The 27,627-nt window shown below is 42.8% G+C and overlaps 1 protein-coding gene across 4 annotated transcripts in view; it reads right to left on the bottom strand.

Annotated features, from left to right (window-relative positions):
* The window catches only part of SETBP1 (SET binding protein 1), a 269,163-nt gene that overhangs the window by 71,531 nt on the left and 170,005 nt on the right, over positions 1-27,627 (bottom strand). For 3 of the 4 annotated variants that reach the window (XM_057398577.1, XM_057398579.1, XM_057398581.1), the window contains one exon: positions 8,019-11,484. In XM_057398577.1, coding sequence (XP_057254560.1) covers positions 8,019-11,484 — 3,466 coding nt within the window. Of the gene's footprint in view, positions 1-6,917; positions 7,184-8,018; positions 11,485-27,627 lie in introns of those variants that run through there. The other variant, XM_057398580.1, reaches the window with a different exon arrangement.

Raw genomic sequence — 27,627 nt, 5'->3', positions numbered from 1 at the left:
ATCGATTTCAATGGAGAGATATTTGATTTACACCAGGCCTAGATGAGAATATGGCCATGATTCTTTAGTGCCTTTAAAAGCTAAGAGCCCAGCAGAAGCCAATTGTGTCTGACACGAAGCTGTTGCACACCCAGTGTGGAATCTGCACAACTCCATAAACCAGCAGTGGTCTAAATAAAAACTTCAAACAAGGCATTCTGGCATTGTCCAGAAAGAAAGAAGATAAATAGCTGGGAGCTGCCAAGTTGTGAAGGAAGAACTGCCTGACTGTTGGACAGAGAGCAAAGTTAGAGGCAGAAATTAGGCAGGGTGCTGGGAGGCTTGTAACACTCCCAAAAACCAAAGGGGTCATAGCATTTCATTTGATTAATTCATCACCGGTCCAAAAGACTTTGTACAGAGCCTCAGGCAGTGCAATAAACATACAATCATTAAGAGAGGAAATAAAAGATTGGTTGGATGGTAAATACTCCAGCTCCCTCTGCCACTACAGCTTCCCTTTTGTTTCTTGTCTCTTTGGTCAGTGCAAACATTGGAAGCAGCACAGTAAGCAAGTGGTAGCATTAAACCCACAACAACAGCAACAAAAATCACTGTATTTCAAATGCTTTGGTCAAAACACTTTCCAGAAAAGCTTTGACTTACTTTCCCCATAATTTTTGTTATCCTTCATCAGCCCATTCCTCTAGGAAACGCCACTGGCAGAATGGAGAAATAGTCATGCTTGCTTGGCCTCCTCTCCCCAGGACTGGCGGAAGATTTAGTGGAAAGCAACAAAAAGGCTGTTTATCTTAAGGGGGGCAGATAATGCTTTTGGAGGTAGTTTCAGTAGTTTTGGTTGTACTCCTAAGCATTCAGGGGGCCAAACATCTGTTTTGATGTAACGTAATTTTATTTGCAAATAATAGTGTTCTGTAAAGCTCCGATACTGACTTTTATGGGCCAGAGGGTACAAACATTCACCCCGTAAGTGTACAGTGCCTGTCCCTCACCACAGGACACAGCAGAAAGGCACAGCCCCCTTACTGACACTGCAGCTGGAAAACTTTTGGAGTTGCTTGAAGCTATGCAGGAGCCTCGGGCACCTGAGGAAACGACAGCAGAGGCAGAGCTGGGGAAAGGGAGGGTGACTAATACTGCATACATCCTCAGTGAGTGAACTTCATGTCTGGCTCTTCTCCCATCCACTTCAAGCACTGCCATTGCTCCCAAGCTGCGTTCACTGGGCACCGATGTGTATCAGACCTCACTGTGGTCTGATAAAAGCAGAAATCTGCTTTTATCCCCTTTTCTCAGGCAGGCACTGAGGTTTACTGCAACTTACTTAGACAGTTTTCTGCGGACAAGAGAAAACTATGATACGGAAGATGAGTCTCCAACCTTTTGATCATGCATCGGCCTGCCTCGCATTTGTGCACACAATGCCATATGGCACCTAGGTCCTGTTCAACCAAATACCACTACTGAAGAAACCAAGGTGACTTACACATGAGTTTGAATTGATATCTAGTGAACTTCATTCATTACTTGATTTTCAATTTTCTTCCATTCTTCCAATATGTAAAGATGCATCTATGTGTACATATATGCAAGACCCAGCCAGCAGAGACATTCATTTTGTCTCTAAGGTGGTCAGATGAGGAAGTGGTCATCGAATATGGTGTTGGACCACTGTTTCCCCTGTTACTGAAATAATTTTTTCACTACAGAATAAAGAACAACTCTGTCATTCTGGAGTTATTAAAAATAACCTGGAAAGTATTATTGTACAAAAATGAGAAAAGGTTGTTTAATGAGGCAGTTGGGTAACCCTATTTACCTGCATTTTCCATACACATTGAGAATAACAAATATGCTCACCCACTACTGAAATACAGACACTTTCTCAGTTGAAAACTGGCTGATTAAGGCTTCAAGATAATGGTCCAGAACTGTATATGCTGTTCCTTAAAAAAACAAACCAAACAACACCCCCCTCAAATCAAAACAGAACTCGTGGTGCCTTTGACAATATTTCACCATGTTTGTTTTTGCTCATAGCAAGCCCTGTTTTAAATCACACTAAAGCATTTGACTTCTGGGAGAAGACGAACCAGAGATTTATTCGATGCTGTGTGGCAATGGCCTATTCCATCCATCTGAGGGGAGTTTTGTCAGAGAAGAAATCTCATCTGGATAGATAACACTCCTCAGCAGGGCATGGTTACTTATATGTGTGTTTGTACCGACATCAGACGAATGCTGTTCATCTGTTTGATTGTCACTTCTCCTCCCTTCCTCCAGTATTCCTCCTACTCTTCTTTTGGAAGGTTTAATCACCCAGTGTGAGGCTTTTTAACAGGAACAAGGGCACTTTTAAGATAAAGACATTGGAAAAAACTTCGAACAACTACAGTGCACATTTGTGCATTTACTAAATGCAACTTGAGTACGTACACATTCGTGACACAGCCTCTCTTCTCCCACTTAAGTCATAGGACCAAAAACTACTCACTGCATGATGCTCATCCTCCATCTAAAGCTGGTACTTATTCTTTCAGAGTTAAACTAGCACCATACAAACTAGCTGAGGAGGAAAGGTCAAATCAGAAGAAATTAATTTGTAACACTGCTGGATATTGAAGGGGGAAGGTGTGGGGGGCTTGTAGGTAAGTTAAGTATTAATTTGTAAAGCATGTTTGTCATGCTAACTATCCAGCCTTCAGCAATGGGTGATTACTACCTTCCTAATAGCTGCATATGATTAACTTCATATTCCTGTAAATTTACTGTGCACGGTGTCTACGCTACATCTGATGAAACCCATGTACTTATTAGCTGATTTTTGAGCCATGATGCCCTATATGCAAGCAAGGCAATCTTTGCCTGTATAATCATCTTTAGAAAAAAAAACAACCAAGAGACAGAAATACCACAAGCATGAGATAGCACAGACCTTGATTAGTCTCATTACCAAGGCAGGGAGAAATATAATCCTGCATATAGTGACTTTTGACCTCTGCTTAACCCCTGGGTACACCCTGGCCTGCAATGGTTGTAACTAGGACATAGAACCATAGAGCAGGTAGAGTTGGAAAGGACTTCAAGGTCATCAAGTTCCAAACCCCTGCCATGGGCAGGGATACCTCACTGACCATGTCCCCAAAGGCTCTGTCCAGCCTGGCCTTGAACACTGCCAAGGATGGAGCATTTACCACTTCTTTGGGCAACCTGTGCCAGTGCCTCACCACCCATACAGTAAAGAACTTCTTCCTTTTATCTAACCTGAACTTCCCCTGTTTCAATTTGAACCCATCACTCCTTGTCCTATCACTACAGCCCTGATGAAGATTCCCTCTCTGGCATCTTTATAGGCTCCCTTCAGACACTGGAAGTCTGCTATGAGGTCTTCACACAACCTTTTCTTCTCCAACCCGAACAGCCCCACAGGTCATATACACAAATTGCCATCTTGTCTATGCACTTTAAAATGTTAAGCTTTCCCTCATTTGCCCATCTAAGGAAATAAGGAAGAGGTAACCATTTCTGCTTCTTCCCAAGGAACAAGCTATGTCATCAAGACTGCTCATCAGCAGTACAAGTCTCTTCTTCAGCATCATATATGAGGCCAAAGCAGGCAGATATATGACAAAGAATTGTGGAGTTTTTGCTATAAAGAGCTCTGTAAAACACAGCTCTGCTCTCCATCTCCCCAACCCAGCTGTGGCACCAATCTGTGGCCTCTCCCTGGGTCCCTCACCTGAGGCTTTAGTAACTACTAGAGAGCAGATGAAAGGATCATCCATCCAGCTGTGTGCAGTGCCTCAGGTCACAAAGTGCCGAAGGCACTTCAACCAGATTTTGCAAATCCGTGAGGCATACCTCTGGAAGCATGGAGTCAGGCGAGTCAATGTTTGGTGCTCACAACTTGAAAGTTCAGTTTAGGTTGCGCCCAAGTGAAGGTACGACTATGGCAAGGCAGGATCTGAAACGCTTATTCTTGTATCCTTCCCTATAGGCCAGACTAATGCCACTGGACTAGTCTTCTGCATCAGCCAAATAGGAAAGCAGTGTTTATTTAGTTTTAATTAATTAATTAGTCTTTCTGAATGCAGGAGGGTTAGGTGAGCATAATGAATCTTACAAAAATAGCAATTTCAGAAAAATGCAAAAGCAACAGTTCATGGGGACTGGATGGGAAAGAAGGTAGGAAGAATTACTAATTAGTGTTTATTAAAAGGACTCCAGTTTCTCCAGGACAATGGTGGAGAAACAGGCAGTGCACTGGGGGAATAGCCATATGCATTAACAGTGCACTTTTTACCCCAAGAGGTCCCAAGAGACTTAAAATGAGCTAAAGCACAAAAGGTCCCCACTAATGAATGGCCAGGGATAGTCCAGTATAGGGAATGGACATTTGCTATGACCAACCAAGGTGGAGAGTGGCACTCTCTTAATGGGATCTTTCACAGATCAATACAGATTTCCTGTGCCAGAACTGCAGGCAGCTTCTCCCAAAAGTAAGAGGGACAACTCTTCCCTTCACATACTAATCTGTCTGGATTATAAAATCATACATAGGCTTTAAGGTTACATGGAAGAACTGTTTTCTACCATATGCATGACCACTACATAGAACTAGAGAACTGTAATCTTTTCAGAAATGACTAGTACTACACAGATAATAATAACAAAAATAACAATACAATGACATTGGCACCAGCACACTACACTGAAAAAAACTGCAACGCCTGAATACCAAAGAGCACTAAATGGTTCTCTCATCACTCTTTCTCACACATACTTCTACTGAGTGTGGGTGGGTTTTGCTCCATATTTCATCTTCAGCAACATACAATGAAGCTGCAAATGGCGTTACCGATCATACCAAAATGCCCATGCACTAAAAATAACACTGAAATTGTGATATAAATCTATTTTCAGCTTTCATCTGAATATTCAGGATGTCTCCTCTTATCTCTGTTATGTATTATTTTTATATTGTGAAAGATGACAAATACAGAATGTCAAGAGCAATCAAGCTATGGAAATCGCCTCCTGGGACAGAGCTGTATTTTCTCCTAGGGCTTTTTTTTTTCTTTTACCTTTATTTTTATGATTAGTCAATGCTGTTTAGCCACCTCAAGAAAATGCAAGGTGAATTAGGAGAAAGAAGGTCAAGGTTATCATGGAAACATTTAATCTCTCCTCAGTGGGAACCGGTTAATAGTTATGGCTAGACTCAAGTGCAGACCTCTGTTGGGAATCCCAGCGAACGTCAAAGGCAGAGAGGAAAAAAAGCTGCACTGAGATCTTAGACAGTCATAAGCAGACAGATGTTCCCAAGCTTTAATGAGCAGTCTTGGCTCCAGGCCTTTCTTGGCAGAGTTTAGTTTTAGTATTTTCCCTTGTAGTGCAAGGTATGGCTCTGGTTAGCTAGCTCTTCTTAGCTAACTGCTGATGATTTTTACATCTAAATAATAGCTTGACAATGAAGAAGCCAGTTCATAATCTGTGACTTGATGGATTAAGTTACGGGGAACAATGTGCAGTTGTAATCATGAAAAGTGAAATAAATAAAAATAATTTTAGTTTTAAATGAGAACCAGTTTAAACACCAAATCTGATGGAGTTCCTAATGCAAGTTCTACCACTCCACCTTATGTTTTTATCATCATGGACAATAAATTGAAGGAAAATAACATCAAATGGACTTTTTCTTTACTAATTCTATTTCCAAGACAGCATGGTGGGGATCATACCCCTACCTTGAAAACTCATTTGGGTTCAGCAGTTCTGAGAATTTTGTCTGAACAATTTGTTACACCAATGTAAAATGTATTAAATTGGGAAATAGAAAACATCTTATGTTTAGAAAGCAAAAAAGCTACAAATCCAAGTGTTATCAAACTCTGAAATCAGCAACTTCCACTAAAAAGCTGAGAAATAGGCTTGCTGAAAATTTTGAAGACTTTTAACCCTTGTCAGTTAGACACAACTTCCAATGTGGTGCAATAGGCACCACAACACTTGGTAGAGAATAGTTTTGTTCTCTATCAGGCATGCAGCAATCCTGATAAAACCTGTAAAACCTGTGACTGAATTCAGTCTCTTTTCTGATATTTCCAGGTGTCACAATTGGTCTGATATAATACAGTACCATGAAACTGAGTATTTTCATGGCTCTCATTTTAGAGTTGCTACAGTCCTGATTCTGCTCTCAGTGAAGGAAATGGAAATGTCTAGGTGGCTTAAGTATGAACAGCCTTTGGATCTCAATCAGTTACAAATCAATAAAAAACTTAAAAGCCTTTCATTGGCAGGTTATATAAATTCTCTGCTCCCTTCGTGTTCTCAGATGATTCTCTTTTCATTTTTGAAGCTATGAATTACATCTCTTTGTAGCTCTTTTTTAGCACATCAGAATCTCATCCACCACAAGCTGGTGCTGTAAAGCTCACCCTTTTCCAGAACCAAGCGTGAAATCTAGCTTTGTGATAAATATCTGATGGTGCAGGAGCTCTGGGCTTGCTCCCAAGCTAAATTCATTTATACTGCAGCAAAACACCTGCCTCTGTGTCATCACAAAAGCAGTTCCCTATTGTAAAGTACAATGCAGTCTCTCAGACAAGAGTCAGATTCCTTTTTTTTCCCCTCTGGAGGAAAGGAACAGATGTCCTTAGGAATCTAAAGGAGCTTCCTCCCTCTTCATCTACTCAGCTTATATATCTAAGTCATGAGTCTCAAAACTTTTCAGTCAATTGTAAAGGGTTTATTGTTTCCAGGACACCAGTCCCTTCCCACAGCCACTCAGCGCTCAGGATGATTACTTTACGTAACACCTGCTGGCTAGAAGCAACAGATTTACACTAGGTTTATACCTAGGGTCTCCATACACTCAGCCCAGCTATCATCATGATGGGTCCCTCTGGATCAGCAGTACACCACAACAGTCATGGGACACCAATCCAGCTCCACAACTTCCCACATGTCTGGTCCATGCCATCAACAAATGGCTTTTGAACACTGTGGGCCACAGCAGACTCTCTGTTCAGTACCATGGCTGTTCTTCCAAAGGCTGGGCAATGACTACCACCCCATGATATTAGACACCAATAAGAGGGATGCCTACCTTGCCAACAGGATTTACAATTGCTGCTGCTGCAGATTGCAATGGTGATATTTTTGGAGGAAGCGCAAGAAGCTATGAGAGATAAACAAAGGCTGGACAAAAGTTTAGAAAAAAGCTGCGTAACAGCTCAAGGACTTTAAGAGGTTTGGGCTTGATGCTGGCTTAACGCATGTCCTGGGTTCAGCTATAACAGTCGTTTTTTCTCCTTCTTAGTAGCGGGTGCAGTGATGTGTTTTTGACTTTCAGCCTGGGAGCAACGCTGATAACACCAATGTTTTTAGTTGTTGCTAAGTGACGTTTACTCTGACCAAGGACTTTCTCAGTCTCCTGCTCTGCCAGGGAGGAGGGGAAGCCAGGAGGAAGCACAGGCAGGACACATGATCCAGACCAGCCAAAGGGGTATTCCATACCACAGCACATCATGGCTAATACATAAACTGGGGGCAGTTACCTGGAAGGGTTAGATCACTGCTCGGGTCCGGCTGGGTATCGGTGGGTGGTGAGCAGTTGTACTCTCTTCCCTTGTTATTTCCCTTATCATTATTATTATCGGTGGTAGCAGCAGTGGTTTTGTGCTATACCTTAGTTACTGAACTGTTCTTATCTCAACCTGTGGGAATGACATTCTTTCAATTCTCCTCCCTATCTTTCTGGGAGTGGGAGGAGGAAGAAAGGGGGGGAGTGAGTGTGCAGCTGCATGGTTCTGAGTTACCAACTGGGCTTACACCACAACAATGCACGGCCAATGTTCTTGTCAATCCCCCCAAAGTTTGGATGCAGAATGAGTCAAATACAAAAAGCCAGAGAAGTTATTGGCTCAAAAATATTTGCTGTAAATGACAAGCACCTCTTGTTCAGCATTAAAATTTAAATGCAAAAAGGTAAAATAGAATAAAGTAGACCTTACCTGAAGAGGCTGAAGAATCATAAGTAGTTCTATCCTTTCTATTTGTCCTGAAGGGCTGAATGTCCTTTTCCCTGTAGGTTCCAAACCCTTCAAAGCTTCTTCTTTTATTCCCACTTGAATCATTGTCCCGCTTATCACTTGAGGAATTCATTTCACCAAACACATCCAGGGACTCTGACCTTCCATTACTCTCAGTATTACCAGAGTATCTCTTTGTGCAAGAGTCAATAGGATCATTGCTTAAGTCGTTTTTATCTTTACTTTGTGTCCACTGCTGAGCATCAGAAAGTGATAACGTAGACAGTGTATCCACTTCAAAGTTACTCTTTGAGCCTTTGTGTCCGGTTTCACAATGCTGGTGCTTCTGCTTCTCCTTATGCTTGCTTTTCTCACTCAGCAAGGAGAGGTCTTTATCTGAGCCACTCAGCCTTTCACTGATAGCATGGCTAGAGAAGCCAGTGGGCTTGCTAGAAAAGAGACCACTCAGATCTTCATGAGTTCCCAATATCCGCTCATCCTTATGCTTGTGCTTATGTTTGTGTTTCCTTTTGTGAAGTCGGCCACTTGAAAGGCTTGTTCCTCCAACCTTTGGAGGAGCCAAAGAGGACTGCATGTCTCCAAGACCCATTCCCACAGGTGTTTGCAGGTGTACTCCATGTTTCGCTTTATGCTTGGCAGTGGTGGACATCTTCATATGAGAGCTTGCATGGAACTGGGGTGGGGGCACGGTTGGTCTCATAAATGGGGAAGCCGCTCCGAGCGTGTGAGACAGGTACAAAGGAGCTGGATACTGACCATAGTAACCAAGATTCATCATAGGCATTGATGTGTAAGGCATTCCATAGGGTGCATAGTAACTCCCACTGGGAATAGGGTAACCGAACCCTTGTAAAAAAGGCACCTTTGTCATGGTGTCATTGGTTTTGGCAGGTCTACCACGCTTCTTCTTAGACTTCATGTCAGAGGTCCTGCGAAGATAGAGCAATGGGTCATACTGGATATATGGCACAGGGTAGTAGTGATCAAAATTAATCCTGAAGATGCTGGGATATGGATTTTCATGATAAAATGTGTAACTTCTATGGGAAATCCTGAACACTTGAAACTTATTGATCAGTTCCTCAAGGTCTGCCAGAAACTGGAGGTCGTCTCTGTTCTGCAGGCCTTTCCTTTTCCTCTTGTGCTTTGGCTTTTTAATACTCTCATGAGAGAGAAAGTTATCCACAATGAGATGTTTCGGCCGGTGACCATGCCTGTTCTTTGTGCTGGTGTCAGATGGGATAGCCTCTGGATTGTCCAGGGTGCAGAAATCAAAGGAGTATCTCCTGCGGGACTCTGAGCTTTTCTCAGCTTGGTCAGAAGTGCTGTTGTTGTCTGTACCTATCCCACTGTCGCTCGGTATGGTTTCCTCACTGTGAGACTCACTTACTGGAGACAGGGTTACTTCTTTCAGAGAACCTATTTCACAGAGGTGGGAAGGTGAATTAGCCATTAACCTGGGTGGAGACAGCTTCCAAGTTCCACTGTGCATTCCTTTCTGGGTTTTTGTAGGAAGAGCACTAATAGGCTGAAGATTTGGCATAGTTTTTAGCTCTGAAAAATTAGTTTCAGTGCTTGCAGGGCTAAGGTTGCCGTTAGTCCCAACTAACTGTGTCGAAAGCGAATGAATAGCTGCTGGTGACGATGCCACAAGTGACTGCAGGTTGGAAGGCACTGCTGGGTTTTCTGGCTGGCTGGAAACAGGCCTTGAGTGCTTGATGGTTGTCTTAGGTTCTTCTGTCTGAGGCTGCAGCTCTGCTCTTGGCTTTCTGCCCCGTTTTTTGCCAATATAGATAGTCCCCCTCTTGCTGACATTGATCTGCTTCCCTAGTCTGGCATCAATAGTGGCTGGCCCAGCACTAGATGGTGGCTGCACTTTTGCCTTCAGAGCTATGCTGCTGGAGCAGGAGGACAAGATCTGATTCAGAATATTCTTCCTCTTAAGGGTCTTCATTTTATTAATGGTCTTGATGGTCTTCTTATCCAAGACCCCAAGCTTCCCGACCTTTTTGTGAAACTTGAGCTCATTGATGGGCTTGTCCTCTCCTGGGACCATCTGGGCCAACTTAGCCAGATTCCGTCTCCTTTTCCTTTTCTTTGTTCCTGGAAATTCATGACTGATTGGACTCACTGGGCTGGTGGAGGTCCCCTCATGAATGGTTTCAACAGTGAGCAGAGGCTGTTTCTTTGGTCGTCCTCTTTTTTTCTTGACAGGTGTGATCACAGTAAGACTGTCAGTATTGGTATACAGAGGGCTCGATGGTGTGATGGGATAGGCTGAAGGAGGCTCCACCATCAGCTTCTCAGACGTCGTCATGGAGGTTTCCCGAAGGATAGATTTAGGCTTGCTGCAGGTCCATCGCCGCTTAGTCACGTGTTTGGGGTGCTGGATCTCAGATAATTTGCCAGCTGTGGGAAGATCAGTGGGCAGGAGAGTGGATGTCAGAGCCACAGGTTTTCTGACTCTGGTGGCACTGTTGGGGGAAGCTCTGTCAGTGAGCATGCCGCTGTCAATAGCTACTAAGGGGGACTCATTTTCAATCACTTTCCCTGGCTTTGTGGCTCTAAGATCTTTTTTACTTCCTTCTGGTTGAGAGCTAGTCCTGTTTGCTGCTTCACTGTTCATAGCAAGTCCACGAGGCAGGCTTTTCTCCTGGATAGTTTTCTCCATAGAAGATTTTGTGGATTGCCTTTTTTTCCTTTTGTGTCCAGATGCATCTGTTGTTGGAGACTTTATTGGGATAGTAATTCGTACGTGACTGGTGTCACTTTCACAACTGCTAGCAGAAGTGGGATTCTGCTTCAAGGGTGATGTATCCAATAGACTTTCCATCGAGTAAGACTCCTTTTTCCCTTCCATGCTGTCATGGGATTTGCTGTCAAATGCTTTCTGAGCACTCTTCACCCATTCAATGTCTGTGGTTTGGATCGTTTGACTTAACAAGTCCTTTTTGCTGGACTTCTTCTTTGTACTCCCAGTGGGCTGATCGGGGACCTCCAACTGCATGCTTCCCTCTGGATCACCAAGTGGCAAAAGCCCATTGCACTCAGAGGCACTGCTGGGCTGGGTGGCCACGCTGATGTTGTTCGGTGATGGGACTGCATTGCAAGTGAGAAGCTCCTTACTACTGGCTGACAGCTGCCCCCACGTGCTGCTGGCGCAGGACTTCTTTGCTTGGGATTTGCTGAAAGAAACTCCTGGCTCTGGAGTGGAGACCTTGGTGGCACTAATTGCTTCTCGACTGGGTTCTGTGTTCATGAAGCAACTTTGAGAAGCGGAACCAGTGTCGGAGCTTGTTGACCAGTCAAGGTGGTGCTGGTTGCTACTTTTCTGCTGGTGCTTTGATTTTAAGGTGTCACCGGTGAAGTCTTGTTGGAGGCCGGGATCGTAGTGCAGAACAGAATGTTTTTGTGGCCTTTCATAAACCTGGAAGGTAGCAGGAAATAAATAGAAAATAAAATATTAGTTTATCAGTCCATTCATAACCCTGGTTGCAGCTCTTTATTTGTACAGCAAATGACAACTCTTCTTAACACATGCCCTTGTAAGGGTTAGGAGCCTTTAGAAAGTCTTCCTATACTTGACTCAAATTTGTATTTAGATTCATGCATTGTAAACAAGTTTTGTTTTGTTTTCCACTCTAAAAACAATGGAAATATTTCTACAAAAGCAAAATTTCTAAGGAAACATATTTATTGATTTTTAATTTAAAACAGAAGTAAATTATTTCCTTTCAATGGATGAATGATGCAATTTGGCCTCCTGGTGAGAATCCCTTTTCCCTAAAAAATAATCCCTCACAGAACTTGATGCAAAACAGCAGCAGTTAAGCTTATTGTTGTAAACAAGAAAAAATGCAGAATTATCTCAGAAGTTGCAACAAATGAGGAAAACCTGTGGGTCTACTTCAGTATGAATATAGAGACAGCAAAGATTTACTTGCTAAAATTTCCATGTAGAAGTCATCTCTACAAACCTAGTGCTTACAATCATATGCATAGGATCGAGTGTGTGAGGCACACTTGGAAGGTTCAAGATTTGCATTACTCTCTTTTCATTTTAATAATCAGCTATTTGCAATGCTGGTAAGAGATATTTTCAATATGATTTCTAATATGACAGAAGCTCTTCAAGCTGCAGAGGTTACAGTAAGGGCAGAATTATACTGAAGGCTCTTACAGAGAAAAAGAAAGTCTACTTTTTCTTCTTGGTGGGCCTTCTTCAGTTAAAGAAATTGCATTTGCTGCAGCTGTAACCTTTTGAAAAGTCTCTGAAAGAAAAAAATAATATTTATTATTTTTACCTTAGTTAACTGACCTCTTTTACCCATTTGTTTTCTCCTGTTAAATTTAGGAGGATGTTTTGTAAAGTTCTGGATGAAACTGTGCAACTGATTTGCACACCTAGTACTGCAAACAACTGTTGTTAACAAACTGTAATGACACTGACCCGAGTGCCAAATAAATGATGAGACACTTGAAATGTATGCGTAACCAAGGAAAGAACAATAGAAACAACTGCTAAGTGTCTCATGTTTCTGAAAACACCCTGGTACAATAGAGTTTCTTCTAGTAGCGTTATGTTAGATCCCTTTTTGAGGTGTTTGCAAAAGAAGCCTTGGGTCAAGGAGACTGTCAGCATAAGAGGGTTTTGAGCTAGAAAACGAGGCTACCCCAGCTCAGAGCAACTTCAGAGGGATATGAAAAGTGCTGAACACCTCCAAGCCCATGGCGCATTATTTGGTGACCAGTAAACATACATGTTATTGGCAAATTGATGTTGAGATATCCTTCAAGCGCATATAAAAATGGGCATGTGGTTTTTCTGGAATGGGTAATAACAATGAAGCTGTTCTGGTCCATCTTCTGAGGAGTAATCAGGGACTATTAAATCCTGCGGATAGCTCAGCTGTTGTGCACATGGACCAGCCATATTCAGGGAAACCAGAGTTTTCCAGGAATTGTGAGTGAGAAAAGGAAAGCATGCAGCTGTGGTGGAGCTGCAGATGTCACAGGCGAGTGACACCCAGTTTCTTCAGCCTGAGAAAAGAGCCGAAAGCATAAACAGCCCTTGGGAAATGAATCAGTTGTTCCTCCTCCTCCTGCTCCTTCTCACAGTGGCCTCCCATGAGTGAGCCACACAGCATGCAGCAGCCATGACCCATGTCGCTGATGCCCTCCTTTGGAAGATGAAGCCCACCCATGTCCACATCCTTGGGATGATGCCAGGTTGGGTTGGAAGGAATTCAGCAGCACTGGCACCGAATTCTGATAGTTGAATTTTATGGTTTTGGGTTGTTTTTTTAACTGATCAGAAAGCTCATGATCTTCATTCTACCTCAGCCATTTGGGGCTTCTCCTGCTTCCAGCTGCCAGTAGGTCATAGGAGTTAGTTGTGCAGAAGGTGGCCATCCCCTGGTGAGTTCCCACTGTGCTGGAAGTGGGTGCCCCTATGCAAGCCTCACATGAAAACATCATCTTCCTGAGGTACCTTGATTTGGAAATGGTAGGCTGAGGCTTCTCATGGCCCCCAGAACTCACACCAAGGCATGGCCAGGCTGTTTCTGCACAGAACCTAGCCTTGGGGCTGTCATTGAAAGAACTCTTTACACCCATGTTATTTCCAAAATGCTGAGCTATGAAACGAAATGACCTGAAAAATTTCATTTGGAAGGAAAAAAATAAAAAAGAAAGAGGTTTGCAGCAGTAAGCGCAAGCATCACATGCTAGCAACACCTTGACACCTCCAAGTGCACCACAGAGAGAGAGATCTCTGGTTTAAAAGGAACAATAATCTCTGCTCTATATTTTAAGGCTATTAATAAGGGCTCAAAACTGCGAGGCCAGCTATATATCAGCAATGAATGCTGATATATTGCTTTGGTCCTCTAGCTTCATTTCCTCAGCCTGCACATTATAAAATGATGATGCAACTTCCAACATATCCCTAATGACAGCCTTGTCATTACCCCAGCACCACGGGCCACCACAACATCTATCTTAAAATTCATGAGAAAGATATGTCTATGTCATCAAAGGTGCCAACTCTGGAGGCATTTAATCACACGGATAAGCACTTAGATTTCAACAGGCATTCAAAAAATGACCAGTCTACAGGATGTCAAAACGGTGTATCTGCCTAAGCACACAACAGTCCACTGAGTTTCCCCATGCTAGTTCTTCCAGCATAACATTTACTATTTGCTCTAGCTTGCCAGACATGTCCATATCACTCCAAAGCAATTCTACAGCAACCAGAGATCATTTGCCTGCAGCAGGGTGGCTTTCACTGGCTGCAATATATACAGAGAGACAGTTTACCTAAAAGCACTATTAAAACAGTTGAAGTAATGCAGCCTAGTGTATTTGGGTCTCTGTACATCCACCTGGGTTGCTGTCTGATCTCAGTGGTCCTAATGTTGGGCCACAAAGATGACTGGAGGGTTAGAGCACATTTCCTATGAGACAGACTATTTTAGCCTTAAGAAGAAAAGGCTCTGGGGAGACCTTAGAGGAGCTTCCAGTGCCTAAAAGGACCAAGAAGGAATCTGGAGAGGGGCTTTGGACAAGGGCCTGTATGGCCAGGACAAAGGGGAACAGCTTTAAACTGCCAGAGGGGAGATTTAGATTAGATATTAGGAAAAAAATCTTCCCTATAAGGGTGGTGAGACACTGGCACCGGTTGTAAAGGTTGCACAGCCAGGAATGGCACCAAGAATAGCGGCCTTTTTCATGAAAACGGAAAGATTTAGCTTTATTTACTTTTCAGTCTATGAGACCCTAAAAATACTTCAGACTTCAATGCCTGCCTCTGTTTGTAGTTTGCCCTTTCATTAGATGGGATTTTCTTCAGCAGCTAGCTATTTTGCACTGGGAGCCTGTCCCTTCTTCTCTTTTGAAACTAGAAGCATAAGTGAACCCATGCAATTTTATCACATCTCACCAGACTTGGTCAATATTTCTCTTGATATTAAGTTTCCTGGAAGTGCTAAGCGTGTAATGATCCCGTCTTCCCTTTAAAGAATATGAAATATACGTAAAGAAGCTAATAGTTTTTGTAACTGCAAGTTCAAGCAGCATGATCTAGCACACGATAACTCTTAAGACTAAAACAAAATATGCTGAATCCTATGAGTTTCAGCCCTCAGCTTTGGCAATAGTGTGCAGAACTATGAGCAGGATACATTCTATGTACTAGCAACTGCAGAGCACTGGCCAGAGAGCAGAGGAGGTGGGACTGTTTACACTTGACTTGCCAGGCCTCTGCAACCCTGCACCTGCAGAGGTGTTTACTCCTTATAACAGCTTTATTCTGGCATGCAGCCCTTGCAATTGAGAGGATGAGACTGCATCATTCCCATGATGAGCAGCACCCAGCAGCAGAATCCATCCCTCAGGGACTCTTTACATTTAACTACTGGATGTCCCACTCTGCCTCCCCAATCCATTGTCTGACCTTCTATCTAAATCCACATGCTGCTTCCAGTCCCAAAGCAAGAAGTGGGAGGAGATTCCAGCAACCAAATCAAGAGCTTAGTAAAATAAAATAAAATAATAATAATAAGACAATTAAAAATAATGATAAAATACATAATTAGAGAAACCCACCACCTGAAAAAAAATCTGACTGCTTGCAGGGGATGAAACCCCCTTCTCTAAACACACCTTTTTTTAGGAGGTAACATACATATAGATTGTCAAGAATCCGGCTTGCAAATCAAAGTCAATACTATAACGCCCCCTCTTTAAATCATTCGCAGATCCATCTGTGTAATGGCTCCTCAAGTGTAATTCCCTATTAAGAGGCTTTATCTGGAGAGATAAGCAGCTGGTTCCCATGTCACTAATTGCTGTCTGCTGTGATTTTAAAACATCTGCACCATTGTGCTCTTCATTTTCATATTCTAATCACCCTGAAACTTGAAAAAGGTACATCATTGATTGTTTCTGTGGGTTAATTAGTACACAGTCTCCTTGTAGAGACAATTTAAAGGCAGTCAGAACCTCAATCAGCAAGTTTGTTTTAAAAATTAATAACATCGGGAGCGTCTGCAGGGATTGGCATCCACAGTGACACATCAGAGTGTGCTCTGGGGACATACCATCCTTTGTTATCTTCTTCATAGGCTGAAAATAAAATTAAAATAAATAAATAAATAAATGGAAAGAAAAAGAGGAAAGCTTTCCTAAATTAATAATGTAACTTAGAGTCTTGGGAAGTGGTTGCTTTTATCTCAGGGCCACCCTTGCCTCTCCAGTGAGAACAAATCTCATCAAAACACTGTATGTGTGGTCTAGAAACTTGTAAGTCATTTTTGGTAGCAATTTTGGCAACTGGGAGCTGGCATCTCACTGGAAATCCACGGGATGAAGATGTGAGTGCTTGGATGTCTGTGGCCATTTGCTCTGCTTGTCATCTGGGTCAGCTAGATGCTTATTCACAAGGCATTTTCTCCAAGCCATGAAGAGAAGGATTTTAGCTCAGGCACAACACTCTGATATGGCAGTGGTATCGAACGCAAAGTGGACCTTCCTTGCAACCAGCCACCTCAGAGCAAAGCCAAGCCTGAATTCATACCTGTTTTAGCATAAGCATATACTCAAAAGTACTCCAGACAATGCTGATGACAGACCTTTGGTGCCTAGTAAAAGGTCAACCTAAGATTTTTCAAGCCTGAATGAATAAAAGTGGTGGCACTGAGGTTAAGTGGTTAATGCAACAGGCACCCATCCCCTGAAAAATTAGACTCTGTTTTGGTCCATCAAAAAAGAGCTCCAAAAAACTGAAGAAGCTCCAGGTGATTTGTTCCTCTTGAAAAAAGCTTCCTCTTCAGTTTCTGCTTCCTAGTCATGCATGAAAATGTGTTACTGAAGAAGAAAAGCTTTTGAGAGAAAAAAAACCCTAAGATTACTAGCTCCAACACATGAATAAATAATCCTGGTTCAGCTTATACTTTTGCTCAAAATGGAGCGTTTCCTCTCATGTCCCAGTGGGAGAGCTGCAAATTGCTCACCTGAAGGCTGTAATCAGAACTACAGGTTGGAGATATATCATGTACTTTGGTGAATGCACTGAGCCTTCCTGAGATAGCATTGCTCTGTAAAGAAAAGATGCCAAGTTGAGGAGACACCAGGTTCAGAGAAATTGAACTTTGGCCTGATGGCTTATAGGTTGAGGTGTCATCAACATGAGATGAGATCAGTTCACAGGAGGAGCCTGTGATCAAGACAAGTCACTTCATAATTTGAAGTGTCTGAAATGGCTTCAGGAAGTCCTTTAGGTCTTCAGTGACTCTAACCAGGGAGGAGGGATTTCAAACCAGCATATGACACTTAGTGGAAGCGCAAACAACAGCAGTGTCTTCTAAGAAACCTCACTGAATCTAGTTGAAAACTGATGTAGAGGCTTTAATACCAATTAAATTACTAATGGAAAACAAATCATCAGATGATAAAATTCATCACTATCATCCCAAACAAGGGAACCTTTCAGATCAGACTGTCAGATTTATCACTCCCAGTGTTTACTCCTTCCCCAGCTCCCTGAGTCTTCAATATCATGAAGCCCAACCACCACCACATTCACATGAGTAAGGGTTGTTTGTGAGGCATTGAAAGAGAGGCAGGAATTAACATGAAGTTACAGGGGCACTTCCTGAGAGCAAGACACAGTGTGAGGTGGGAGTGTGTCAATTAGAAGCAAAGCATCACCTGTCTGTGTCCATTCACTGAACGCAAACATTGCAGTCTGGTGCAAGTCTTGTGCAAATCAGGAGGATCTTCACTGAAGCTGCTGGAGGTCCTTCCAGCTTTGCACCCTCATTGCTATGTAGATCTTTTTTCCTTAAAGATATTTGTGTAATTGTGTCAATACAGACGAATTGAAGTTCAGGCTTTTGCATTATGATTGTTTTGAGAATATCTATGTAAATAGGTATTCTCAAAGGTATCTTTAAGGAAAAGACAAAGCAATGCACAGAAGGGTCCAAAGGTGCTCACATGGTTGCAAAGTGTAATTTTTCACTCATTCCTGGTAAAAGCATCATCATTTGCTAAATAGTTCAGAAATTCGGAAGTTATTCCAGATTAATTCTGCTACCAGCTTTAAACTGGATGACATGCACACTCTTTCAATCTTCTGCTGGATTTCAGACATTCTCATTTTCCAGGTACACAGACTGAGGATTCCACTTAGGCAAATTGCAACATGTTGAATTTCATAAAGGAAGGATCTGGTGCTGAGAGCTGATCTGCTCCTTACTAGTGGCATAGACTCATCTACACACATATTTTCTTTATCAAATGTTTAAACAACCCTACTCTTTTCAGGGCTTTGCATTAAGCACCACGTCTGGGAGGACTCCAAACAATGGGATTTTTCTGTCTTCTCCAACAAAGAGCCCCTCACCACGACATAACAATGCTGTTTAAATATTGGGTTTAATTATGACTCAGTTTGCTGCCACAGTTTAGGCACCTGGGAGACAGCAGTCGGGCATCAGCTAAGGTGGACTACAATGGGACTCATACAATATTGTCCACTCATCAGGTGAGATAGCCCTGATTTGGTCCTTGTTTGGCCTCATGCCAGTGCAAAGATATTTAAGCAAGCACTTCTGACATTATGTCCACAAAGCCAGGATTCGCAGAGCAAGTTGTCTTTGCTAAGCTGCATGCTTTTGTTTGTCCAAAAGCCTTACTAATGAACTTAGTAATAGGGATATTAAGGCTTAATTATGCATATATAAAACATACTTCCATCCTTTCAGAAGTGGCATTGTTTGTAGAGCTCTATCTAGCTCTTCCCAGTCTGTAACTATGACGTTGCACATCCAGGTTTCTATCTCATCCTAATTCTTCCACTTTGCTGTGTAACTTCAAGTTGTAGAGGGCAATGTGTATCTGTACAGTGACTTGGCCAAATAAAACTGCAGAAGGATCTCAAGATGGACTGGTACCTATAGAAATGTGAGTGGTAAGCGGTAATCATCTTTGAAAGGTCTGCGGTGTTGTCTAGGGCATCAAAGCTCCAGCACATCTCAAATTACTAAATTGGAAATAAGCATGTGAGCAGCTGTGCACTGTATGTTTCTCCTATGATTTTGTAAAAGCCTGCAGTGCTTACTTTACATTGAAAGATTTCTTTTATCCTTCATTTAGTATAAGAATTGCAGTGTTTCCCTGAATACTTTTTTTCCAAGGGGTGGGGGAAATGTAAATGGCTTTTCCGTTGGGGCCAGTGAGTCTTTCCATTAGAGTTAAATAATTTGATTATAAATTGAGTCCTTAAATGTCAAGGAGATGCTGAATTCACCTAAAAACAGGCATTTAGAGAAGCTTATAAAAGCTGTGAGCTTCAGTCAGTTAGATCATCTTTCTTTTAGCATGCACTTCATTTAGCAGTTACTGATGGGCAGATTAATTCTTTCAAAGCATCCTCATAGCAGTTGAGGTCTAGCATGAAGTATTGCATGTACAGCAGCATTAGAAAAGACTCCAGAAATCTCCCAGGACATCTATCTGGTGTAGCTGGGTTATGAAAATTTAGAGGAGAGGTGAAATATACAGCATCTTTCCACCTCCCTTCATTAAGATCCAAGCCCTGTGCCATGAGTTCAGGCAAAGCATCGTCTTCATCAAATTCGCCCTGAATAGATGAACTTCGGTGATCTGCAGCAAAATGTGGGAGGTTTGTTTCCTTTGGAAAAACTGCCTGAAGAAGTCATATGTGACAATTTTCTGGCTCAACTGGGTACATGCTGAAAAGTCCCCATTCTTTGTGGAAAGCCAGCACATAATGTGGGGTGTACCATCCAGAGATAGGACATATTCTAGATTCTCTCAAAAAGCTGGTCTCAGATCAATTTCCCAAGCAGGATTCTCTTTTGTTTTCACCAGTAAAATAATTATATTCTGGTGGAAGAGAACAGGAGGACACTTATCTTCTCTTGCACTACATGCAGTCATCTGAAATGTCCAGCAAGCATGCAAGTGAAACCTGCCCCACTGGCAAAAGGCTGCCAGATGAGTGGAGCTTCAACACCTTGATCCTCCCAGTTTGCCCACCACTTGTGCCTATTTTCACTATTCTTGGCAGACAAAATGTGATCCCTCACCCTTTTCCTTAGAACCAGCAGCAACCCCAGGAGGTGATAACTGGGGAAATCTGCTGCACATGCTGAAAATGTCAACAGCATGGCAGACATCTGTTTCTGGACTGCAGATGATGCTCCTGTGGCTGAGTTGAGGATTTTAGTCCTCAATTAGGTGACTTTAGTTTACACACTTGAGGAAGTCAGGTTTGAAGACAATCAACACTGCCCTGGAATGCCTGAGGCATAGACTACAAGGATGCTAAAGTCCACCTGCAAATTCCCTTTCAAGACCATAACAGCAGTGATTTGTGGCAGCAGCAAAACCACAAGCTGCCCTGGCTAAACCTGAATGCTCTCCTTAATAACTGATTTTACCGTCCCCCGGTTTCAGCCCCTTGCAGATGCCTCTTCCACTCAAGTATTTTTGCAGGCTTCCCACCACACATCTAGCCAAGCCTTTCCCACTGAGGGAAATTCAACCAGGTTAGCAATAATATTTTAGAGCAACAACAGCAAAAAAATATCATGCCAGAGGATTTTCTGTGGCAATGCTAGTGATGATGAGTGACACCGTATTTTGGATACATAGCTGTGCTTTTTCTGCGTGACATGTATTTCTGCTTTGATGTTCACCCCTTATCTCTTTCCTCCCCTCCCTCCCCAGCTATGGCAAAAACACCTTTACTAATAAGCCTCCCGCTCGAATAGCAGGTTTTATTTAGTGTGCTATAAAACCAGTCATTTCTCAGATCATAAAAGGGGCTCAACTGGGCTATATCATTTTGCTGAAGTGAGTTTTCTGGTGGAGTGATTCTCTCTTCTAAATGCCAGTCCCCCACTACCAGTATTTATAAAATGCAATTTTCTGTATTTTATTAAGTGTGAATCTCCAGCAGAAATCTATCTGGGAGCTGAACCCAAGATTTAATTGTCCCTTGATTTTATACTTTAAAGACTTTCTCAAACCTTTTCACAATGACAGCACCAGGGTTACCACAGTTTTATTAAGGTACAGCAGCATTAATTAAAGGCTCTAATCAAGTTTGGGTTTGTCTTCTACATACATAAATCACAGAATCATAGAATCATAGAACAGTTAGGGTTGGAAAGGACCTTAAGATCATCTAGTTCCAATCCCCTTGCCATGGACAGGGACACCTCACACTAAACCATCTCACCCAAGACTCCGTCCAACATGGTCTTGAACACCACCAGGGATGGAGCATTCACAGCCTCCCTAGGCAACCCATTCTAGTGCCCCACCACCTTCACAGTAAAGAATTTCTTCCTTATATCCAACCTAAACTTCCCCTGTTGAAGTTTGAACCCGTTACCCCTTGTCCTAACACTACAGTCCCTAATGAAGAGTCCATCCCCAGCATCCCTATAACCCCCCTTCAGATACTGGAAGGCTGCTATGAGGTCTCCACGCAGCCTTCTCTTCTCCAGGCTGAACAGCCCCAACTTTCTCAGCCTATCTTCATATGGAAGGTGCTTCAGTCCCCTGATCATCCTCGTGGCCCTCCTCTGGATTTGTTCCGACAGTTCCATGTCCTTTTTATGTTGAGGACAACAGAACTGTACACAATACTACAAGTGAGGTCTCACAAGAGCAGAGTAGAGGGGCAGGATCAACTCCTTCAACCTGCTGGTCACACTCCTTTTGATGCAGCCCAGGACACAGTTGGCTTTCTGGGCTGTGAGCGCTCATCAGCCAAAACCCCCAAGTGCTTCTCCACAGGGCTGCTCTGAATCTCTTCTCTGCCCAGCCTGTAGCTATGCCTGGGATTGCTCCGACCCAGGTGTAGGACCTTGCACTTGTCATGGTTAAACTTCATAAGGTTGGCATCTGCCTACCCCACGTGTCGAGGTCCCTCTGGATGGCATTCCTTCCCTCCAGTGTATCAGCCGAACCACACAGCTTGGTGTCATCGGCAAACTTACGGAGGGCGCACTCAGTCCCACTGTCCATGTCAGCAACAAAGATGTTGAACAACACCGGTCACAACACCCACCCCTGAGGGACACCACTCGTTACTGGTCTCCAGCCGGACACTGAGCCACTGATGACAACCCTTAGTGTGCAGCCATCCAGCCAGTTCTTTATCCACTGAGTGGTCCATCCATCAAATTGATGTCTCTCCAATTTAGAGACAAGGATGTCTTGTCAAATGCTTTGCACAAGTGCAGCTAGGTGACATCAACTGCTCCACCCCTGTCCATGAGTTCTATAGCCTCATCATAGAAGGCCACCAAATTGGTCAGGCAGGATTTCCCCTTAGTGAATCCATGCTGGCTGTCACCAAGCGCCTTGTTGATTTTCATGTGCCTTAGTGTGCCTTCAGGGAGAATCTGCTCCAAGATTTTGCTAGGCACAGAGGTGAGACTGACTGGTCTGTAATTCCCTAGGTCATCCATTTTCCCCTTCTTGAAAATGGGGGTTATATTTCCCTTTTTCCAGTCATCGGGAACTTCACCTGACTGCCACAATTTTTCAAACATGATGGACAGTGGCTTAGCAACTTCGTTTGCCAGCTCCTTCAGGATCTGCGGATGGATTTCATCAGGTCCCATGAGCTTGTGCATGTTAAGGTTCTTAAGATGCTCTCAAACCAGTTCCTGCCCTACAGTGGGCCAAGGGTCTCATTCTCACAGTCTCTGCGTCTGCATTCCAAGACTTGCGTGTTGTGGTCAGAGCTTTTGCCAGAGAAGATTGAGGCAAAGAAGTCATTAAGAACCCCAGCCCTCTCCAAATCCAGGGTAGCCAGTTCTCCTGATAGCTTCCAGAGGGGGCCCATGTTGTCCCTAGTCTGTCTTTCATTCGCTAAGTACCTATAGAATCCCTTCCTGTTATCCTTAACATCTCTAGCCAAGGATAATTCTAACTGGGCCTTGGCTTTCCTAACCTGGTCCCTAGCTTTCTGGACAACATCCCTGTAAGCTTCCCAGGCTACGTGTCCTTGCTTCCACCTTTTATAAGCCCCTTTTTCCCCTCGAAGTTTCCTCAGAAGCTTCTTATCCATCCAAGGAGGTCTCCTGGCCCTTCTGCTGTACCTCCTTCTAGTTGGGATGCAACACTCCTGAGCTTGTGCATGAGCTTGCTGCATGCTTTTACTGTCCTGAGGATCTCGATTTCGACCATCTCATGGTCGCAACATCAACAGCAAACAAAAATCACTGCTCAAAATTAACAGCAACACAGACCAGAAAAAGAAAGGGCATAGAAGTGTGGTCTAGAAAAGAAGATTGAAAAGCACCCCAAGTGCAGCTTTGTGCTTAAATGACCCCCAAACTTCTCTATTGTCTTACCTAAGAAATGAAGGGTGAAATTCAGCTTACTAAGTCCCCAGTCTTTCACCCATGAGGTTGAATTGGCAGGTGGAAAGCGTTTTAATATAAATTCAGGCCCGGCATTAGCATCCGGAACAGCAAAGCTTGTAGCTCTCCTGGGTCAAAATTTGGCTTATGCTATGCCGAAGATCTGCTTTGAAGAAACCCTTAAATTCTTGAAACTGTGCAGAAATCCAATGATTTCTGTGCAGAGGCTCCCCTTAGGAATGGAGACATCAAGACTAGACCGAGCGGTAGTGCGGTACTGCCAGCACTTCAGAGCATTGCCCTTTTAATTGCCCTTCTTCTAGTAACTCATCTAAGTACGTTTCTTTGCTCTACACATGTTGACAAAGCAAAACTATTCCCAACCCTGTTATTGCTTCCTCTTAAGTGCTGACTGTGTGCTCGAGTTGAGTAACTCTATAAAAATACTGACACTGAAGATACAGTTCCCTCTCCCAGCAGCTTGGCACACAGGGTAAATCAGAAGCAGGGAGTACACATTTCAGACCTCAAAGTGCCTTTCTCCAGCGCTAAGGGAGAAAGTTATCTCTCCTTCTTTTCAAAATGTAACTTATTCTGAAGCACTGGCATGAGAAGAGTAGGCGGAAGACAAGTGTTTCCAAGAGCTACTTGAGTAGAGGGAGATAGGCTAAAACACAGGTAAAACTGGTGCTAAAAGCATCTGAGGTGCATGTCAAAGGGACTAAAAATACAGAGGAAAAGACTGCTACAAGAAGGTCCTTCAGTTTAGCAGAGGTACAGGGTTTGAAGCTGAAGCTAGAAAAACTGAGATGAGAAATATGGCCCACATTTTTAATAGGGATATAAATAATCATGAGAACAGCTTATGATAGAAATGGATTCTATATTACTGGAAGTTACTTTTAAATCAGGGCTGGATGTTTTTCTAACTATTAGGCATTAGGGCTATTGGACTTGTAACAGGAATACATTTAGGCTAATCCCCTGGTATGAGTCGTACAGGAGGTTTGATAATGACTTCTAGCCTTAAAAATCTGCTATATATATCCTCTCCATATTTCCTTCAGTGTTTTGTCCATCCTCTCTATATTTCCTCTTTGTATCCTCTCTATATTTCCTTCAGTGTTTTGTCTGTCCTGGTGTTTAGCGATTCCAGCAATGTGTCTTCAAGCCCTTCCTCTGGGAAGCTATATCCCAGTGTAATAAATCTCACTGTTGAGAGTCTCTTCCCTCTTCCCCTGGAATAATTTCCATCCCTGGACATATCTTAGTTCTGGATTCATCCCAACAATTCCTCCTCATCCTTGGCACCAAAGAGAATATTTCTCATTTTTAACAATTCATTTCACTTGCCATATTCTGTGCTGCTATAAAGCAGCATGTCCCACTGGTACAACACAGTTGATTTACTAGGAAAGGCTTTTCTATCTTGACAAGCCCAGTGAGATGTGGCTCCCCCTGGAACAAGGATGGTCAGCATTGTACCACATGTGGTTCTGCAAGGGCAAGTGGTGCCAAATGCCATCAGCTCATGAAACTCAGACTATCAGGGTGGCACAGGGGAAGATACTGCAATTCCCGTTGTCATTCCTCTGTGCTGCTCAAACATGGACTCTTGACAGGCAACTGTATGTGAAATAGTCCTCCAGACTTACTTCGTCCCCACCAAATAACTGACATTTGGCCCTGAACTTTAAAAGGAGGCACCAAGCCCAATACCAAAACTGGATCTGTAAAACAGCAGGAAATCACAGCATCCTGGATCTGAAAACATGAAGAACCATGGAGTCAGTTTTAGGCATTGGCTGCTTTTTGTTACTGCCCTTTTTCTGTTTTAAGTATGGAAGAATGTATTGATTCTGCCTTTTCTGGTTTAAATTTCTCTGCTGCTTTTTATGCTGCATCACAGTCTCAAAACATGAGCCCAAGTGCAAACCACTGAACTGCTGGAGGTCTCTGCCTCAATCCAAATGTCACACTTCGTGTTCCAAAGGGTGCGTGGGGGTTTCTTGGGTGAGGGAGTGAACAAAGAGCAAAAGCTAAATCTCTAACCACTGTACAAAAAGGTTGCATATGTCAAAGTCACTGGTGAAAAGACTCTTCAGTGACTGCTTTAAACATACTTAAAATGGGAGAAAAAAATCTGTTACACTTTAAGTATTTACTCATTACTCAATAGTCATTATTTCCTTTTGTGGTTTTCCCCTCTTTGTTCTGTTTTCTGCTACACAGTGAATACACTTCTGCATAGTCCCCATTTAAGGATTTCTCTCAAGGATACATGCATATCTAAGAAAAACCTTCTGAAATCAGTGCAGATTCATCACCCACCCTGCACACGACCTTATCAGCAGTTGTGATGGGTGGCCCCTGTGGAATACTATGGAAAGGGCAAAGCTGGAAAATGTGCGCTTTAAAGTGCCAGAGATTTTAGTTCAGTGTGCAGCACTTGTAATTTCTGCTGCTGCAGACTGCTCAGCTTGTTATGGATACCTGAGAATTCAGGTTTTCCCTGACTAGAGATTGTGAGATTTATTAGAGTAATTTTTTTCTGGGTTTTTTTTTTAACTCCTGGAATTGGTAAGGCATAATTGAGGGTGCCAGAATCCTGCACTTATAATATCTCCACAGATGAAGAGAGACGAGATATAAAGCTTCCTGACACTCTTTTCCCCACATGTGACATATTTTGCCATTACGCTTACTGATGAAGGGAATATTTAAAGAAAAACCAGTGCTCTGCACTGGCTTCACTACAAGAGATATAATAAAAAATATTGGCCTAAATTCTTCCTGCGACATCCAGGGACATATTTAGGTTTGTCAGACTGACAAGGACTCAGGTGGATGGACTGCAGCAGTAGGTATTAAAAATTGAGTTTTTAGTCTCATCACTAAACACCCTCCATCTGGTGGCATCTCCTTGTAAATATATCCAGAACAGGTAATAATTTCTTTCAACTTGCATACCCTTCTCCACCAGAAACCATGGATATATATGAAGTAATATTTTGTAAAAATATGAAAAAAAATTTGTAAAATAGAAACAATGTTTTTGTGTGTTTACACGTGGCAGTGGGGTATAAACCAATGAATAAACAAGTCACAAAAGTTTGTCACATCTCCCCATCATTCACTTGAAACAAAATGACCTTGTTGGTATCTGAAGTCTATCTTGAACAAACCTCAAAGCACTTCATGAAAGAAGCAGGAGTCATTATTCTGCACACCACAGATGGAAATGCTAAGGCTCACCAAGGTCTTTCCATATCCCTTCACCAGTGCCAGTAGAAGAATTCAAGTTTTCTTACCTTCACTTTTGTCTGTGCCTATGAAGGTTCCTGTGACCAAGCTCCCAAGTCAATGTTCCCAACACAATTTATAATTTATATGAATGTGACTTGAAATAAACTAATGTCTTGCTGAAGTGCAAAAAATCTGATCCTTTGCTATGTGAGTCTTTTCATACTATTAAAAGTGGCAATGGGTATCACAAACCCAACTGGAATCCCCATTTGCCAAACGAGGACAAAGAAGGGTATGTGTTGCTGCACAACAGGCACACTTTCATAGCCAGACAGCTAGGATTTGGGGAAGTCTAAGATATACAGGACTATGATTTCTACACTGCAAACCCAGGAGTGAGTGTTTTTTAAGACCTTTAGCTTTGTGGGGATGTTAAAATGTATTTTCCGTGCATCTGCAGTCACAGCACACCTGCAATGCTCTACCTGTGTGCATGCACCTGAGTGTGCTGGTGGGTGTTTAATTTTGAAGAAGGGTGCTTTTTTGGTCTCACAGAAAGAAACCCCAGACTAGGGAAGATCCCCAGCCATCCACCCTTGAGGTAATTACACCAAGAAAAGCTATCAGGTCTATCCATTTCTCATCAAGCAAGGGATATGGTTGCAAGCAAGAAGTGACCTTGTGTTTCTGCTGCTCAAACTCCCAGCAACCCACGGTAACTTAAATTAGAACATGTGCAATATAATTAGATTTCCTTCCTTTGCGGACTTGTCGTGTTTCTCCTGTCTGAAAATGAGGGGACACTTCAGACAGAGGCTACAGCTCAGTAGGGCTGTCTGCTGCTCAACAGGTTTTTGCTTTGAGAGAGATAGGAAAAGGCTGCAATTAAGTAAAGCTTTTGTGCTTTCAGC

The sequence above is a fragment of the Pezoporus wallicus genome, unplaced genomic scaffold (genome assembly GCF_028554395.1).
Source record: "Pezoporus wallicus isolate ANWC-B61680 ecotype Strahan unplaced genomic scaffold, APGP_CSIRO_Pwel_v1 contig_8473, whole genome shotgun sequence".
Classification (NCBI taxonomy): Eukaryota; Metazoa; Chordata; class Aves; order Psittaciformes; family Psittacidae; genus Pezoporus; species Pezoporus wallicus.
The sequence above is the reverse complement of the archived record's forward strand: the minus strand, read 5'-3'. Positions and strand labels throughout refer to the sequence as shown.